Genomic DNA, 19902 nt, shown 5'->3' with positions numbered 1-19902 from the left:
TACAATGCAAGAGCTAATATGAAACTATTATATATATTTTTTGTATTTTCAAAATTATATAAAGATAAAAATAAGGTACTATTTCGTATTTTTTTAAAATTTATGAAAGATACATAAACTAAAATATTTTTGTAATTTTTATTTTTCTTGTAATAAAATAAAGTAAAAGAGTCAAAATTAGTTGAAATAACGATATTACGCCTAAATTAAATATTTACATGCTAAAATATATAAAAACTTGGGGAGGATCAAAAATCACATGTCTACAATAATAGATGTGAATCTAGTGTGCATGTCTTGTATAGACTCATCATCTTTTATCCTGACGAGCTCATACTCGGTGGTGAGCATGTCAATCTTGGACTGTTTAACCTGAATAGTTCCTTCATATGTCGTTTGCAATGCTTCCCATATTTCCTTGGCAGATTCACAGGCTGAGATTCTATTGTACTCATCAGGTCCTATACCACATACTAAGATTTTCTTGGCACGAAAGTTCTTCTCAACAACTTTTCTGTCAATATCGCTGTATTCTTTTCTGGTTTTCGGCACCATTGGTCCAGATTCTCCAACCTTATTCATAGAAACATGTGGACCATCACAGATGACGTCCCACATCTCGGAGTCTTCTCCCATTATAAAATCATGTATACGAGTCTTCCACCAGCTGTAATATTGACCATTGAATCTAGAAGGTCTGTAGGTTGATTGTCCCTCCTCAAAGTTAGGTGGAGCAGCCATTGAGATCCTTTCTAGGTGTTAACATTTTAGAAAGAACCTGCTCTGATACCAATTGATAGTTTATATGAGTCCACCAACTGTATAGAGACCTGGTTCTATATCAGTTCCCCCAGTGCTAACTACTGAAACAGTATGTAAATAAGATACAGAATATTTTACGTGGAAAAATCCCAACTCAAGGAGACAAAAACCACGACCTACACTGGTAGGATTTCAACTTCACTAACTTGTAACTAAACTATTACAAGCCACTTTGTAATGACTCTATTGCAAAGACTTTAATCACTCTAACTTGTAATACACTTATCACAAGCCACTTTGTCACTCATTAGTTACAAAGACTTCAACCTATGACTAACTCTAGTCACAACACAAACTCAGATGGTTTATAATTTTGAGTTTCCTAAAATAAAGCTTCTAAGAAAGCAAGATAGGAGTTACAATGAAGAACAAAACACAAGATTACAGCTCAACTAAGGACACACATAGACTCCTAGTGAAACTGGTCTGTAGTGGAGTTATCTTCTTGTTTTTGACACACTTGTGACTTCAATGCTGGATGAGACCTTCAATGCTCGAGAGAATATCATTAAATTCTCAAGTGAATATCTTATGCCTTACACAATGTTCTTATACTTCAAAAGACATCCCAAGGATGATGTCTATTCTTGGTTGGTACACGCCCCTTTCCAATGGGAAGTGACTGCTGCATTGTAGCGTGCAAAGTTGCAGACAGTCACTTACTGCAGTTTCTTTCCAATTGTAGAGTTGATTTATACTTCTGTCAGGGAAACACTAATGGATCAGGTCCCTAAACTGGTTCTTGTGACTCCAAAGGCACACTGCCTAGATTATCTTGATTCCATTGCTGAATGATTGTACCAAGCATGTATTAGGTCCTTTATCTGGTTCTATACAGAAAGTTTGTTAGATCATCAAAATATAGACTAAGAGACCTTAATCCCATCAAGGACCAAAGACCTGGACCAAGTGAAGTGCATCAAAGACGAGGGCGACAAAGTACTGATCGAAAAGGCATAAATTAGACGGAGATAACATACTTACTTTCATAGACTCTTGAATGAAGAGGGGGAAAAGACTATTGGTGTTGGGTAATCTAGAGCACTCCGAGAGCCATCTGATTTAGGTATTATAGGCATATAAAGTTGCAGGAGGTTGAGGGCGCTATGCATAAGATGGGAAGGGGAAGAGCGATCGGTCCAGACAAGATACCCATTGAAATTTGAAAGAGCATAGGCAAGGCGGGTATGAAGTGGCTGATTAATTTATTTAATATCATTTTTAGGATGTCGAGAATGCAGAAAGAATGAGGGGGGTACCATAATTTTGTTGTACAAGAGTGATATTCAAAATTGCAACAACTATAGGGATATCAAGTTGATTAGCCAAACAATGAGAATTTGGGAGAGGGCAATAGAGATGAGGGTAAGGAGGGGGATGTATATTTTTGAGAACTAATTCGGATTCATGCCGGGGCAATCTACAACAAAATCCATTCTTCTTGTTAGGAGATTGGTAGAGTAGTATATGGAGAGGAAGAGGAACCTATATATAGTATTCATTGACCTAGAAAAAGCATACGACAAAATCCCGATAGAGGTTCTATAGAGATATTAGGAGACTAGAAGTATACATGTGGCATACATTAGGGTGATGAATGACATGTATGATGGAGCCAAGACCTGGATAAGAGCAGTTGGAGAAGACTCAAAACACTTCCCAATTGTGATGGGGTTACACCACGGATCAGTTCTTAGCCCGTTTTTATTTACTTTGGTGATGGATAAATTGATACAGCATGTCCAATGAGAGGTTCCATGGTGTATGCTATTTGCAGATGACATAGTATTGATTAACGAGACACGCGACTGAGTTAACGCTAGGCTAGAGATTTGGAGACAGAACCTAGAGTCTGAATGTTTCATGTTGAGCAGGACCAAGATGGAGTACTTAGAGTGCAATTCAGTGACGCACCTCATAAGGCGGATGAGAAAGTGAGAATTGGTACACAAGTCATCCCCAAGAGAGGAAGCTTCAAGTATCTGGGCTTAATAATCCATGAAACTGGGAAGATTAATGATGATGTAACACATCGTACTGGAGTGGGGTAGATGAAATAGAAGACTGCATCCGGTGTTTTGTGTGATAAGAAGGGGTCACCAAGAATTAAAGAAAGTTCTACAGAATGGTTGTTAGACCAGCCATGTTGTATGAGCGGAGTATTGGCTAGTCAATAACTCTAACGTTTAGAAGATAAAACTAGCAGAAATGAAGATGCTGGGATGGATGTGTGGACATACTAGGAGAGATAAAATTAAGAACGAAGATATTTGGGACAAGGTGGGAGTGGCTTCCGTGGTTGACAAGATGAGGGAAGCGAGACTGAAAGGTTGGCTATTGTGGATCTAAGGAGAGGTAGAGGAACCAAAGAAGTATTGGGGATAAGTTATTAGACAAGATATGGTACATCTCCAACTTACTGAGGACATGACCCTGCATAAAAGGATGTGGAGGTCAAGGATTAGGGTAGACAGTTCCAACAAGGTTATCAAAGAAATATCAAGATGGAGCGTGGGTTTTTCTAATGGATGAGTTTAATCAACCTGACATGCGCCATCTACCAGTTGTGTAGGATTCTTTTAAAGGATTAGACTTTCTTTTGTAAACTGTCGTTAAGTTTGTTTCTTAATATGTTCTGGGTCTAAGAGTTGGTTTATCTTTTTTATTTTTTCTTCTTAAGAACAATATGGAAAACAAATAACAAGAGATAATTCCAAACTTATAATACTTCTAATTTTAATGAGAACATTGGCTACATCTAAGCAATGATGCTAAGGGCAGTCACGCAACAATGACAAAGCAGAGTAGTGAAAGATTTCATTGGACTATTTCGCCTAATGTGTAGTAATAATTGAATGTGAAAAAGGGTAGAGTGTGCATTTCTTGGAAAATCATAATTCATCATCAATCTGTCAAAATAAGAAATAGGAGACCAGAAAGCCATAAAAGAATAAGGCTGTAGTGTGGTCCGGGTCTAAACGGGCCAAACGTTCCCAATGGGTGGAACCGGTCCACTGTGGTCCTAAGCCCACATGGTTTCGGGATAAATGGGCCGGGCCCACGGGCTTTTTCGCTCCGAGCTATTTATTTTTTATTTTTTTTATCTAAGACAATTTCTTGTAAACTATATATGTATATACTAATATAAATTGCTTATATATAGCTATATAAATATATATAGTATATATAGTATGTATATATAATTATATATTGCCTTATATAATATATAGCTTATATATATTATATATACTATATCTATATCTAATAAAAAATAGCCGTTGGGCCCGTTTGAATCGGCCCAAGCCCGCTTGCCGTCCCAGGCTAAATGGTCCTGGGCTCACGGGCTTTTTGGTAAGGACCGGCCCACTGTGGGTTTTTTGCACCACTAGAGACCGGCCCGTTTGGCACGCAGTCTCGGGCCCGTTTGGCCCGTTTGAACCGGCTAAAGCAGAAAATAGCATGAAATACAGACATGTCATCCCCTTGGGCCTTGGGAGAACACAAATACTTGTAAACAATAGACTCTTGAAATTCACTATTTCCTACTTCTGCCTCTTATATATCTTTCCCAAGAATGAGTGTAGCACTGCTTGCACTGCTTTGCTTGGATGAGCTGCAATGGAGCTTGTCAGCTTTTCATACGATTTCTTCTCGTATTCCAGGAATACTTCCTACAAGATTCCAAAGAGTATGATTAAAAGCTGAAGTACTATGTTTCAACTCCTCCTCGTCAAGTGAGATTGACCACTTGCTAAGAGAAGAACGCTAGGGAAAAAGGTAGGGAGAAATCGAGCAGAGAGAAATCGAAACTATGAAGCTAGGGAAAAAGGTGGAATACCTCAAGTTTGAGATCATTATAAAGCGCCTTTATTTTAGCAATACATTCAGGGTCGTCTTTTCCATAGTTCTCCTGCAAAACAAGCTCTTCTAATTAGCATTTCCAAATAGAACTAAGTGGTGATAGAAACAAACAAAGGGAAAAGAAGTTATGAGCTTACATATAATAATTTCTTTTGCTCCTCGTTGCAGACTTCTAGAGCTTTCACGACCAACCAAGAGCACTGAATATCGGTGCCAATCTGATAGCAAAAGGAGGTCATCATAAGATTTCTATTTTTTTCAAATTAAAATAGCTTTCTGAATATTTTTAAAGGAGTTTTTTTCTATGAGCTTCCTTTACAACATACCTTACCCAGCACCTCTGGGTCTGCAAAACAGTCCAGATAATCATCCTACAAAGTCAAGAAAGCTACTAGTCAGGATTGGTAGCACGAAAGCATAGATGTCCTGAAAGGCTGAAACTGAGTTTTGCCAATGAGGTCTTTGGTATATTGGAAACTAATCATATGTATATTTCACAAGGCCACTGTGTTGGAAATCACATTCATAAATCTGACCACGTACAAATTTCTTTTCACAGTTTTGACCACATGGTGATGGCACTCCATGTTTCTCAAGCTTTTTCAGAAAACAGACTACATTCTTTTGTGATTTGAATTTAGGCCATATTTAAAGCAACATCTTTTCCGTTTTTATTTGGACTTTTTTCCCTTCCTTTTCCCCAATGAGATGCAAGGTCAAGACTACAGCCATGAAACTTCAAAAGCATAATCCAGATTAAGAAAAAAGAAGTAAATTATCCTTCTGTTCATGGTGTATGTCTAACTTTGTTCATCTAAGGTCAATTTCCAATTGAATATGACTCTTCGAATATAAAATACAGAACTTTAAATGCAGAGGAAGTTATCAGGAAGTAGTTATAATTATCACCTGAACTTGAAAATAGATTCCCATTTCAATAAGTATGTTCTACATCAACCTCAAATCAACAAACACAATGGTTCCCCATTTTCAAAGAACTACGAAGCAAGTGTTTAGAAACATAATAGACATGGAATCATTCTAAAATAGCACAAAAAGCTGGGAACGCAATAGAAAGGAAGATTTATACTCACCGGGAGGTAGAATGAATAATAAGCAGTTTTATACTGGACAATCCGGCGATGACTGCATGTAATCACATCATTATCAAAGTTAAATCGCGCAAGAAAGACTGAAAGCAGAAAAATTGCACAAGTCTTGAAGATGTCTCCTTACATTGGCAATGAGTACTTTGATAAATCTTTCTCTCCAACAAGTGTTGTGATCAAATCTATCATTTGTCCAGAGGCAGTCTGGAACTCAACCTGTCAGGATACGTCCCCAAAGCAAAAGAGAGAAAGCAAAATGATTTAATTCAAAGGCCTTTTGGTGTGCAAAGAATCCTACCTCATTAAACAAATCGAGAAGATCAACATAATAAGGCTTTGCTCTGAAGTGGTTCTACAGAATTCTCGTGATGTGGTTGCGAAGAAGTATGCCATCATTAACAGCAATCATGCCAACCTATAAGAAATATTGAAACAAAAAATCACCAACTGAAAAGAAAAAATATGACGATTAGATATTGCACATGAAAGAAAAGAGTAACAAACAAGTAATTTCTTTGTGTAGGCCCACACCTTAGGTAATTTGTACCAGCATGGCCGACCTCGACGTGTATGAGAGTTATCCATTGTATCATCAAGAACAAGGAAATATGCTTGAAGCTGCAACACGCATTGCACCAGTCACTCGCTTGAAAAGAAGAAAATCGGAACTAAAACTAAATTTATTGGGGTCACCAAAGAATTCAGACTAAGGCACAGATTTAAGAGTATTTATTTTGCATACCCATTCAATGCACCAGCCAAGGGCAGATGCTTGAAAGATTTCCTCACTGGTTAGTTCTCTCCCATCATTCAACAAACTGTAGCTGTCAATAACGGAGAGCCCCCGATAAAGCTTCCCTGCACAGACAATATGCTATCATAAAGCCGCTGGAAGAAATTCTTAAGCTATCAAAGATTGTAAATGAAGTAGAAAATTTTAGAATATTCAAATGGAGCAATTCAGTCCTACCTCCAGCCTCCAGGTACATTGTAGTCCAACATCTGAGACAAATCAATAAAAGTAACAATGAGAGATGTAAAAATGAAGATAATTTGAGATATAGATTGTTCAAAAAATTTAATAATTCCGAAAGAATAAAATGAAAAGAAGCTGAGCCTCAGCGTAACCACAAATTGAATAACCGATATAAAGGTACAGAATTACCACATCAGAAGTACTGAACTGACAATTAATTACATTTACAAGAAAAACCAACTAGTTTGCATTGGAAAATGCATCATAAGATAATCCATGTTGAACCAACACTATATGCAAAGGCGGAGCCAGGATTTGAAGCTTGTGGGTTTGGGATTCTAGTTCATTTATGTTATTGGGTTCTACAATTTATACATATTCAATGAATTTTTTAAGACAAATACAAGTTTTGGACCCAAGTTACACTACTAGAAATTCGGGAAAAAGCGACCAAAACTTAGCGACCAAATTTGGTCTGTCAAGAAAAGCGACCAAAGTTGGTCGCCAAACTGCCGAAAATAATAAAAAAATATTTGAAATATATTAGCGACCAAAGTTGGTCTCTATTTGGCCGCAAATTTAGTCAAATTGTTGACTGGACTGGTCAGACTTGCTTGGTCAAATATATACTGAGATTAGCGACCAATATTGGTCGCTAAAGTGGGACCCACATTAAATTTGTTAATAATTTTATTATTATTTTATAAAACTTATAAAATATAAATATATATAATTTAAAACTTGCGACCAACGTTGGTCACTAATTGAAGGATAAGTTGATAGCGACCAACATTGGTCGCTAACATGGGACCCAGTTATAATATTTTAATAAATATATATTTATTTAAAAAAAATTAAAATATAAATAAATATAATTCAAAAGCTAGCGACCAAAGTTGGTCGCTTAATGAAATAGAGACCAACGTTGGTCGCCAATGTGGGACCCAGTTCTAACGTTTAACAATTTTTATTATTAATTTAAATATTATATAAAATATAAATAAATCTGATTAAAATTTAGTGACCAAATTTGGTCGCTAAATTAAATTCATGTACTATTAGTGACCAACTTTGGTCGCTAAATTAAATTCATTTACAGTTAGCGACCAAAGTTGGTCTCAATATGGTCAAAATTAAAAATTACTTTTGTATTTACTATGTAAATAATATAAATGTAAGTCGTTAACACTTTTGTAATACAAGGGATGAATAGTACTACGAAGCGGGCGTGTGTGTCTATATATATAATATATATACTTACGCTATATACTATGCACTAAGTATAATGTATTAGGTAATACCGTATCGAATATAGCTTATATATATATATATATAATATATGTACTTACGCTATACTATGCACTAAGTATAAGTGTATTAGGTAATACTGTATCGAATATAGCTTATATATATAATATATGTACTTACGCTATACTATGCACTAAGTATAAGTGTATTAGGTAATACTGTATCGAATACAGCTTATATATATATAATATATGTACTTACGCTATACCATACACTAAGTATAAGTGTATTAGGTAATACTGTATCGAATACAACTTATATATATAATCTATACTATGCACTAAATATAAGTGTATTAGGTAATACTGTATCGAATACATATATATATAATATATGTACTTACGCTATACTATGCACTAAGTATAAGTGTATTAGGTAATACTATATCGAATACAGCTTATATATATATAATATATGTATTTACGCTATACTATGCACTAAGTATTAGTGTATTAGCTAATATTGTATCGAATACAACTTATATATATATAATATATATACTTACGCTATACTATGCACTAAGTATAATATACTTACGCTATATACTATGCACTAAGTATAAGTGTATTAGGTAATACTGTATCGAATATAGCTTATATATATAATATATGTACTTACGCTATACTATGCACTAAGTATAAGTGTATTAGGTAATACTGTATCGAATATAGCTTATATATATATAATATATGTACTTACGCTATACTATGCACTAAGTATAAGTGTATTAGGTAATACTATATCGAATACAGCTTATATATATATATATATATATATATATATATATATATATAATATATGTATTTACGCTATACTATGCACTAAGTATAAGTGTATTAGGTAATACTGTATCGAATATAGCTTATATATATATATATATAATATATGTACTTACGCTATACTATGCACTAAGTATAAGTGTATTAGATAATACTGTATCGAATATAGCTTATATATATAATATATATATACTTACGCTATACTATGCACTAAGTATAGACTGTTTGACCAAAATAGCGACCAACGTTGGTCGCCATTTTTGACCGTTTGACCAAAAGGCGACCAAAGTTGGTCGCTTTTGTAGGATATATATATATATATATATATATATATATATATATATATATAAGAGGAAAATAATTATTTTATTTATTTATTTTCAAATATAGCGACCAAAGTTAGTCGCCATTTTGGTCAAACGGTCAAAAATAATTTGGCTACCAAAATAGCGACCAAGTTTGGTCGCTATTTTTTTTAACAGGAGCCAAAACGGGTTTCAGGTCCATTCTTTCAAAATTATTCCCCAAATTAAAATCTTTCTCCTCTAACACTCAAAACCCCTTCCCCCCTCCGACTTCCAGCAGCAGCGACGCCCCCGCTACCAGCGACCCCTGACGGCAGCAACAAATTCCGGCGACCTCCACTCCCAAGGTTAGTCTCCATGTTAGGGTTCAATTTCTCCATGTTATATATTATTTGCAATTTTTTAGGGTTCTTATTAATACTTTTAGGGTTCAAATAAATTAACTATTTAGGTAGACTAATTTATATATGGGGCTAAATTTCATTTTATGAAGCAACAATAATAAGATATGAATTGGACTTTTAGTTAACTAAAAAAAGATTAGGCTATGAATTAACTAATTTAATTTGTTCTTGCTTTATTTAAATAGATGGAACATCGTTCTTGGATGTACAATAGGAATTATCCTAATCGGCGGGGATTGCGGGAGGATTTTGTAGAAGGGGTTGAGGACTTTATTAGACATGCAATGTTACTTCCGTCATACATAAAAGAAGGAGTAATTAGGTTCCCTTGTGTTAAGTGCGACTGTATGAAGTTTGGAAAATCGGAGGAAGTTAAGGTTCATCTTTATATGGTGGGGTTTATAGCGAATTACTTTGTGTGGACTAATCATGGAGAGATGGATGGTAGCCATGGGATATTTCATAACGTGGTTGTTGGTGAAAGTAGTAGGTCGAGGGAGAATAGAAATAGTGATTCCAGAATTCATGATATGGTTGCGAATGCTTTTGGAATGCACTTTGGGGGTGAGCCCAACGAAAATGTTGAACAAACTCCTAATGATGAAGCAAGACATTTTTATGAACAGTTAGAAAGGCCCAACAGGCACACGGTTGACCTTACGAATGATCCATTATATCCGCCTATGTCCATATTCAATCAACCAGGCCGATGTTCTAAGGATGGTAGAAAGAGAAAATTGAGTGATATGGAGTTCAAGTCAGCTACACTTCATGTGTTGCTAAATTATCCAAAGTAGTACCATTTCTCAAGTAAGTATTGATTTAATAGTTATCAAAATATAAAATTTACTGTGATTACATCTCAATGCAACTACTAAAAATATTTGATGTGTCACAGTCACTTCGTGGGTCAATTTGGTCAAGATGTTGTATATACGGCATTTCATAGGTGGTTCAAACAATTTGTAAGTATATCCTTAAAATATTCTAACACTATGTAGGTAAACAATGTTTGGAAGTTATACTAACTTATGAATTTTGTTAACAATATGTAGGTAAATGATCCAAATAATGGTGTAAATTAATTTTTGAAAGATATATCTTGGGGACCTGGGGTTGAGGTCACAACATATTCCAAGTACGTTGTGAATGGTTATAAGTTTCATACAGAGGGTTGCTCTAAAAATAAAAAAGCAACAACAGTGGGGTGTGGGTTCAAGGTGGTGATGGCAACCAAGTTGGAGATATTGATTATTATGGTGTGCTCAAAGAAATAATAGAATTAGAATATTCAGGTAGGTCATTTAAGAAAATTATTCTCTTTAGATGCAAGTGGTTTGACCCAAATCCAACAAGAGGTACGAGAGTACACAATCAATACAACATAATTGAGGTTAATCATATGAGGGAGTATGATCGCTATGATCCTTTCATAATTGCACATAATGTTAAGCAAGTGTATTATGCTCCTTATCCATTTCGGCGGAATAAGTCCGATTGGTGGGTTGTAATCAAAACTAAGCCTGTAGGTAGGGTCGAATTCGAGAATGTGTTGGATGTTGCATATCAAAATGATATCTCCAGTGTTCACGAAATAGTGGACGAACTTTTAGAAAATGATTTGGAACATCCTGAACACATATTGGAAGAAGTTGATATAAATAAAGTAAGAATTATAGAAAACGAGGAAGAAGAATCAACTGATGAAGCTCAAACTAGTGAGGAAGAAGAATTCTCTGACGAGGAAGAATACGTCGATGAGCTTTAAAAAGTTGATTTCTTCGATAACTCTCGTTTATAGATAGTTTCCTTATATGTTTCAATCTAAATATGTATTATATTATGCAGATGACAGATAAGGGTCGAGGTAACAATGAATGTAGTGGTTCTCGGGGTCGAGGTAAGGCTAGGAAGCAAAAGAGGAGGGTAGAAGATACTACTCATCAATCTTTTCCACCATCTTCTGATTTGCCTATCACTATGCCATAGCCTCTACCCCATGGCTATACTGAGTTGCCACAACATCACTAGCCCTACACCTTCATGCAGACCCTGGGTGTTTCTTCACAAGGCCATCGGACTGTGCGTCCGACATACAGTCCACCTGCCTCACTACCGCGTGGATCCCACCTAGCAGCATCACATGGATCGCATCGATCCATGCATCGATCCATGTCACAGCCACATGGATCACAGCCAGTCAGGTCACAGCCACTCGGGTCACAGCAGTCAGTATCACAGCCACTTGCGATCCGTGCAGCTATGTCGCAGTCACAGGGATCACATCTATCGTCATCAGCGACTCCACCTATTGGAGGCCTTCGCTTGCGGGATAGTAGCTCTGACCCCCTACTCCTTCCACACATGCCTCTGATACACATGTTTCGGACGATGATGCTGATGGTGCTACTGCTTCTGACGAGGAGGTGCATTATGATCAGTATGGCAGGATCATCATAGTCCCTGAGGGTGATGGGTAAGAGTTATTTGTTATTTTTATGTTTATTTTTTATACAGTTTTTACTAAGATATTAATTTGTTTTATTTATTAAATTGCAGGTTCCTCCCGAGTAATATTACTACGAGGATAATCACCAAAGCAACCAGAAAGCTTTATGATGCCCCTTATGCGTCTTGGCGTGAATTCCCATTCTCACTGAAGGAGGCAATTTTCAATGAATTTAAGGTATAAATGTTCTTTTAAGCAGTATAATTATTTATATTTATGATATTTCCATATAATATTTAACTTTTGAAATACAGAGCAAGTGTGTATGGGAACACCAGTATAGCACGGACGTGGCTGCAAATTTTAATCTCAAAGCTCGCAAGCGGTTGTCGCATTCTTTCTCCATATCTAGACAGCTGAACCAGAAGCCTGGCTGGTTGCTTCAGGAGTTTTAGGATGATTTGCAAAGGCAATGGCTTACTGCAGAGTTCTTATAGAAGAGCGAAAAGGGAAAGAAAGCTCGCGCATCTGAGAAGGGAGGAACATTGCACACTGGAGGTGTGGTCAGCCAGGGGACAATAAAAAGAAGAATGGTACGTAATTGCTTAATTTATTTTAATTTTCAAAGTATATATATTTTATTTATTAATTAAAATTTATGAGTTTTCAGGAAAAGAAGTTGGGTTGTCCGATGAACCAAGATGAGCTATTCAGGGAGACTCATATTGTGAAGAAGAAGAAAGAGACGGATCAAGAAAGGTGGGTCGAGGGACGTGCCTCGACTGTACATGTAAGTTTTCACTTTTCATTAAGTATTTTCATTTACTTTTATATAAATTTTGAAATACTAATTCAATTTACTTTTTATTATAGGATCGCTTCAGAGTTGAAGCTGAGGAATTCATACGCAGCCAACCACCTAATGAGTCGGGCGCGTCATTCCAACTTTCGGCCAAGGATGTTGAAAGACTATGGACGCGGGCTGCAGGCGGTCCAAAATGGGGGAAGGTATACGGCCTTCCTACTAAGACATTCCATCGCTATAGGTGTGGAATGCAAGGAATAGGGACTTCCTCGCAAGCCGAGCAACTTGATGGGGAGAGCCTCTCCGCTATGTGGGAGACTGTGACAAAGCTCACATCCGAGCTAGAAGCGTCCAAGGAAAGATAAAAGCTTAGAGATGCTCAGTATATTGGCGTGGTCGCTCAGTGCCAGAGCATGCAAGAGCAGATAAAAAATCTCCTAGCTGGATCTTTTTCGATTCCCCGGTCTCGGCCGTCATCGCCAGAGGCTGCCCGTCCCCGTGCTCGTTCGTCCCGTCCTCCAAGTGGTCGTTCCTCCCGTCCTCCCCGTGATCATTCTTCCCGTCATCGACAAGTAGACCCTTCTCAATACCGTGATGATGATAAAACTTCATCAGACGGTGATGATAATGATGTACCAAACAATGAATGAATTTTAGACAATTTGAACTAGACAAATACAATTTGTTTTCCATTGGGTTGTAATAAGAGTTAACTTAGTTTGGTAGCTCTATTGAAATTTACACTTTCTTGGTTTTAATGTAGCTTTTTAATGTTGTTTTTGTGTTGTTGCTGTTGTTGGGTTGTTGTTTGGTATTGTTATTGGAATTGTTGTTTGAATTGTTGTTGTTGTTGCTTGTTAGGGTTTTGGTATGACTGACAGGTGGTGTAGCTGACAAAACAGGCAGTTTCTGCCAAGATAATACACAGAAAAGTGACCAAAGTTGGTCTCTATTTGGTCGCTTTTCATGTTAAAAAAAATAATTTTCTGGAGAATAGCGACCAACGTTGGTCGCTATTTACCCAGATTTCTACAAAAAGTGACCAAACTTGGTCGCTATTTCATTAAATAAAATAAAATTTCTGGTGATATAGCGACCAAAGTTGGTCGCTAATATTTAAAAAATAAATTAAATTCATGTATTTAGGGACCAAAGTTAGTCGCTAGTTTAATAGAATAAATAAATAATTGAATAAAAAAGCGACCAACCTTGGTCTCTAGTTTCCAGATTTTAAAATATAATATTTGGATTAGAGACCAAAGTTGGTCGCTTTTTAATGATTAATAATAAATAAATAAATAATGTATTTTATGTTTAGAGACCAACTTTGGTCGCCAAATTTATATTATTAAATTAATAAAACGACCAAAGTTGGTCTCTATAGTCAATATCCGGAAAAATTGGTCCATTTAGCTTAGAGACCAAAGTTGGTCGTTAATTAGCGACCAACTTTGGTCCCTAAATAAAAGGGACCATCAATATAGTTACCAGACCCTTTTGGTCGCTTTTTAGCCCAATAGCGACCAACTCTGGTCGCTTTTTGCGGTCGTTTTTTCCCGAATTTCTAGTAGTGTTAATGGGTTCGGCCAAACCTCCGTAAGTCCTATGCTAGCTCCGCCCCTGACTCTATGAAAGGTGATTATCAAGCATACTCCACCTCCACGGGCGAGCATAAACAACAAGCAAAAATGCATAGATTCTAGAGTAATGAAATGTTGAATTCATATGTTCAAGAACATTGTAATTTCTGCTTTCAAGCATGTTTCTAGTTGATGTTTGGACTAACTTCAAGCTTGAGGAAAATTACAACAAGCTCCATTTTTATAAGTATCTATGCTATGTTGACTGAGGCTAATTTATCCTCTGAAATTCATATATATACCAAATCATTTGGACGAGACAAGATAAAAAACTAAAAAAATTCTAGCTTTAATTCCATCTTACTTAAGACTAGTAAGAATTTGATCTTTGCATCCATTTGTTTGCTTTTAGTTTTCATGAGTCAATAATCAAAGTACCCTTTATGTTACAGTAAAACGTAATGAATGAGACAAAAGATGACAATGATGCAAGAAAAGCAATTAAGCAAAATTCGTATTTCTCTGAATTAAAATGGGAGAGTCATAGAAGTTGCACGAATTAGAGAGTAGTCCAGACTCCAGCAGTAAGCGCCAGCCACTCTTTTTCTTTTAGATTATTCATTTACTTCTTTCCCTTAAATTAATTTTTCCCATTTTTGTTATTTTTAAAGTGTAACAAATTACCAAAAGAAAGAAGTGCAACAAATAGTACAGAATTATTCCAAATAAAATTTGTAACTTTACAATATTTTTATTTTTTTGCCTCTACACTAATACACGTTTTGCATTTTTAGTTTCTCCATATATTTTTTAGTAAAATGAGAAAAGGCTTAATCAAAATGATCAACATTGCTAAGATCTATTATATAGTATAATTTTTATGATATATCGAAGATTGCTATTTTCGGGCAACAAATGGGTATCTTAGTAATATTATCATTGTTATTTAATAATATATTAAAATGAGAAAAGGCTTAATCAAAATGATCAACATTGCTAAGATCTATTATATAGTATAATTTTTATGATATATCGAAGATTGCTATTTTCGGGCAACAAATGGGTATCTTAGTAATATTATCATTGTTATTTAATAATATATTAAAATTAATTGAATCGAACTGAAATTAAAGAGAAATTGAAATGATTGGGCTGATTATATATAATAAATAAATAAACTAATTTTTTGGTATAATATGATTTTATTTGAAGTAACTGATTGAATCAGACATTGACACCCACCAGAAAAAGAGAAAAGGCCGGGGATTTGGTAGAAATTAAGTAGGCCTTTGGACATAAAAATATAATTTATGAAAAAAATAGTATTTGAAATTTAAAATTATGTTTGAACATACATTTCACTGAAAAGTTATTGCAATTTTAAAAAAGTGGGGGAAAAAGTTGCAATTGTGAGCACGGAAAAAGTTTTGTTTGAAAATTATGAAAAAGTGGCCAAAACCACTTTTTGATTTTTGAAAAACTCATTTTCGATTTTTTTTTTCAAAACTTACAAATTTTTATGGACAAATTCGTTTTAAAGAAAAAATTCAAAAAAAGGAAAAACTTTTTATAGACAAACGGGACCTAAATATTACACATGTAAGATGTACTGCAATAAGTATACTACTTATTTACCGCTCAATTCTCTTTTTATCAATAATACTTTATCTCATTTTATATGATAATATTACTATCTATCATATCAAACTATCTTTTAAAGACTATCAGAATTCAAAATGTGTAATAATTTTTAAATATGTAATTTTCAGTTTAAAAGATTAAGATATTGATGTTCGTATTTATAACCAAAAACAAATGCATTCACCCTCATGAGTATGATGAGGGAAAGAATACGATTTTCTTTTATATCGTATACCTACTCCAAACTGTATATTTATCTTAAAAAATAATTTAATATGTTCAAATTATTAATTTAGAATTCAGTAAGTTAAAAGGGCTAAAATCCTAAACCCAAAAACTTAAGATTTTGGTTGCGCCTCTACTTGTAACTTTTAAATAAGATAACATCCGGAGCATATCTTATTTTCGAAGACACCAATTTGAAATGTACTCCATCCGGTCCACAATAAGTGACCAATTTGCTTTTGGGACGCCCATTAGGAAAATACTAAATTCTATACAAAAATACCTAGTATGACTAAACTACCCTTAATTAAATATTTAATGTGAGGAGTAAGAAAACTTTTTAGGGATATGTACATAAGGGTAATTTTGTAAAAACAAATTGAATTCTTTCTTGATTATATAAATGGATACTTATTTTGGACCAAAATAAAAAAGCAAATTAGTCACTTATTGTGGACCGGAGAGAGTATTAAGAAGGGATACAAGAAATAAACAATTACAAGATGAACTAATCTAATTAATAGTTTTTACTTTGCTTATGTATTTTGATTAAACAGAACCATGTTAAACACCTTTTTCCAGGGAATAAAACATTGGTCAATTGATGCAACTATAAAAGAAACAAAATGCAAAATAACTCTCCAAAGACTACAATAAAAGAGTTTTTAGGTTTAATAAAATAGTAGTACGGAAGTGCCAAAATGTTGGATCTGACTCTAATTAGTATATCAAATGTTTGGAAAGTTGCATAAAACATCATACTTTCTTGGAATTACAGTTTAATAGTTCAAATACCATCTTTTTAGTAATTCATGCTGTCAATTTTGACTTTTTCTCATAAGCATATGAATGTTATGATAATATCACATTATGGTAGATGTCTACTCTTTTTTCACGATCTTCATCTCAAATGCTTAATGACATATTCAATGAGATATTTTGTATGTTCAATGACATATTCCATGACATATTTTCTTTACTTTTTATACATATATAAAGGTCTTGTAATAGATAAGGAAATACACACAATTGAAGAAGAAAATCTCTTCCTTCTCTCTTTCTCTCTGTATCTCTTAACTTGTTTTTCCTTGTTCTATATTGTTATTTTTGAGCTACAATTCTTAACACGTTATCAACACGAAATTAGGCATAAAAGTTGAAGTGTTGCAGCAAAATTTCGTATGGTTTTTCCATATCTCGCCATGAAAATGAAAAGGAGTTATATGTTAGTTTGGAGCGGATGAAACAAGGCAAGACCATCAGATGCTAATAGTTGGTCAGTTACATAGCCTTTTAGTGGTTCTATAAATTATAACATTATTACTACAAAAGTTAGACATGTATATTAGGTAGATAATAATTATTACTATATCCTAGAGGTCCCATGAAACTAAATTTCAAGCATGTTAGAGCTAAATACTGTTAATCCGGAAAAGGTGATTTTCTTACTCACAATAGTTATGTCACATGATCATGTTGTAGGAATGGTCATATTACTTCAAGGATTTTAATATGTTAGCAATATTATGTTGAGATTTTATTCCGATTTTGTTTGGCTTCATGATGTGGTTCTATTGCTTCTTTGAGAAAGAAAAAATTTTGCGAGTGAAAAACTGTATGCTTAGATTTCTATTTTGGTAAAGGCAATGTATTTCGTTAATCTTCTGCTTTAGGCACAGGAAAAATAATGTCAATTATATTATGATCCATACTAATTGATAATAGGCTAAATTGTTTAATATAGCCTATGTTTTAGCTCAACTTAAGGATGGTTTACTATTGTAAATGTTCAAATAATGCAAAAATTGGCTCTAATCATGACTTTAATGTCTCACAAGAGTTCAATAAACAAATGAGGATTTATGATGGTAATCAAGTGAAAAATGAAGTCAAATGACGAAAAGTTGAGCAGCAACATCTTAACAAGAGAAAACCCCACTAGCGCTGGATCCTGGGCATCGGGTGAAAGATTCGCAATTAAGATAGAACTATACTTAATTGCCTTGCTTGGTTGAAAAATAGGAGTTGTAAATGCATTCTTGCTAATATTAATACCATAGACATATAGGTATTAGTTTAACTTGAATAGATGCATAAGAACTCGAAAGATTCTTATGAATATTATTAACCCTATAATCAATAACCCGGATAATTCAATAAATCCATTTTAAGCTAAAATAGTAGCATAATTTCTAGCAAGTCCATGACCCGGGAATATATTTATCCAAATTGTTATAAACATATTGTGAAATTGGTGTAGTAATTTTGTGTTGAATTATTGTGCAATTATTAAGTAAGTTGTAAATTGGTTCTTTATATATTTTGTGATAATTTAGCTTGAATTGATAATTGTTTGAGTCTACATCAGTCGATAAGTTGATCACAATTCCTCGTGGGAACGATACTTTACTTACTACTATATTACTTGTCGATCGCGTACACTTGCGTGAGTGTTTTGGTCGCAACACTAATCTAATTAAATGCAACATATTTTTTTATGTTGATAGTTGGCAAAGTGATATCATTATGTTTTACTAGTCTATTTTGACATCTTCTGTATAAAAACATAATATGTTAGCAATAGTTATTACTCATGATTATTTGCTTTCTGAAATTGTATATTTAGTTATGTATTTCAATTCTTGTGTACATTTTATGTAATCATCATGCATTAATTTGCAGTAACACATCATATAGTAATAACGCTACATGGTGACTTTCTGTTTCGAAATGTTTACCTGTAAGATACTAATACACGAGTTTGTACTCCATCATATTTTTGTTGATAATAGTTCCTATCATTTCTATTTACTTATTTGTGGCTACATAAAATTATGTTCCATTCCTAAAAGTGAATGAGATAATTTGTGATAAATATTATATGAGGGTAAGACGATGGGTTTAAGTCCCAACGCACCATAAGGATAAGACATCGAGTTTAAGTCCTGATGCTCCATGATGATAAGAGTTGGGTTTAAGTCCCAATTCATTATGGCCAAACATGCTTTATATGGGTAAGATATTGGGTTTGAGTTCCACTGTACCAATTGATGATATCTAATGACTAAAGAAAAATAATATATTTTTCATTAAAGGCATGAAGATTGTCCCACTTAATTTGCTTCATTCTTGAAGTGAATGTGGTAGCAGTGCATAATAAGTTTAAATGAAGACAAGTGGTTGAACAACGAACGTGGGCGTTCCAAAGATCAAAATAATAATAATCATCACTATGATTATAAAATGAGAACAATAAGGGTTCTCAAAATAGTCCTTCAAAATGTGAAGGCAATGTTTACCATCAAATTGGTATGAAAATAACAAAGCACGTCGCTGATTATGATCCATTCCTTGAAGAGAATGTGAATTATGATAAGCATTGAGAATGCAAACCCACTCTTAAAGTTGAATGTGGCAATATGTGATAAAAGTAATAAATAAAGACATGCAATTCATGATTATATAAATATCACACAACTCACCTCTAAGGGAGGTTTGAGTGAAAGTGGGTACAGGAATATGTCATTGGTCGCGTACATGTGATACGCCAACTATTATTTTGTCATGCCTTATAAAAGTTATTAAAAGCAAAATTAAAGCAAGAAATGATTTTGCTTATGATAATTCTGACCATGACA

At 34.3% G+C, this 19902-nt stretch overlaps 2 protein-coding genes and 1 long non-coding RNA gene across 3 annotated transcripts; all 3 read right to left on the bottom strand.

Moving 5' to 3' along the window:
- Positions 1 to 255: 255 nt before the first annotated feature.
- Positions 256 to 741, bottom strand: LOC142161910 (uncharacterized). Its single transcript, XM_075217958.1, has one exon. The coding sequence runs from the start codon at positions 739 to 741 to the stop codon at positions 256 to 258; it is 486 nt and encodes a 161-aa protein (XP_075074059.1).
- Positions 742 to 4339: 3598 nt separating this feature from the next.
- LOC142161714 (farnesyl pyrophosphate synthase-like) lies at positions 4340 to 4937 on the bottom strand. The gene is made up of 3 exons (XM_075246507.1): positions 4821 to 4937; positions 4661 to 4732; positions 4340 to 4493 (listed from the first exon to the last, which is right to left on the bottom strand). The coding sequence occupies exons 1-3, from the start codon at positions 4923 to 4925 to the stop codon at positions 4365 to 4367; spliced, it is 306 nt and encodes a 101-aa protein (XP_075102608.1). The 5' UTR covers positions 4926 to 4937; the 3' UTR covers positions 4340 to 4364.
- An 817-nt stretch (positions 4938 to 5754) lies between these two features.
- LOC107771808 (uncharacterized) lies at positions 5755 to 6209 on the bottom strand. Its single transcript, XR_012706185.1, has 3 exons — positions 6091 to 6209; positions 5920 to 6008; positions 5755 to 5829 (listed from the first exon to the last, which is right to left on the bottom strand). It is a non-coding gene; the product is annotated as an uncharacterized LOC107771808 (long non-coding RNA).
- Between the last annotated feature and the right edge of the window lie 13693 nt (positions 6210 to 19902).

The sequence above is a fragment of the Nicotiana tabacum genome, chromosome 1 (genome assembly GCF_000715075.1).
Source record: "Nicotiana tabacum cultivar K326 chromosome 1, ASM71507v2, whole genome shotgun sequence".
Lineage (NCBI taxonomy): Eukaryota > Viridiplantae > Streptophyta > Magnoliopsida > Solanales > Solanaceae > Nicotiana > Nicotiana tabacum.
The sequence above is the reverse complement of the archived record's forward strand: the minus strand, read 5'-3'. Positions and strand labels throughout refer to the sequence as shown.

Bases quoted from the DNA above. Each gene is read 5' to 3' on its own strand.
- LOC142161910 (XM_075217958.1), bottom strand. From the start codon at position 741: ATGGCTGCTCCACCTAACTTTGAGGAGGGACAATCAACCTACAGACCT.
- LOC142161714 (XM_075246507.1), bottom strand. From the start codon at position 4,925: ATGATGACCTCCTTTTGCTATCAGATTGGCACCGATATTCAGTGCTCT. The intron at 4,733-4,820 runs GTAAGCTCATAA...CTTGTTTTGCAG, and splicing joins AGCAAAAGAAATTATTATAT to GAGAACTATGGAAAAGACGA. The intron at 4,494-4,660 runs GTATTCCACCTT...GGAATCTTGTAG, and splicing joins ATAATGATCTCAAACTTGAG to GAAGTATTCCTGGAATACGA.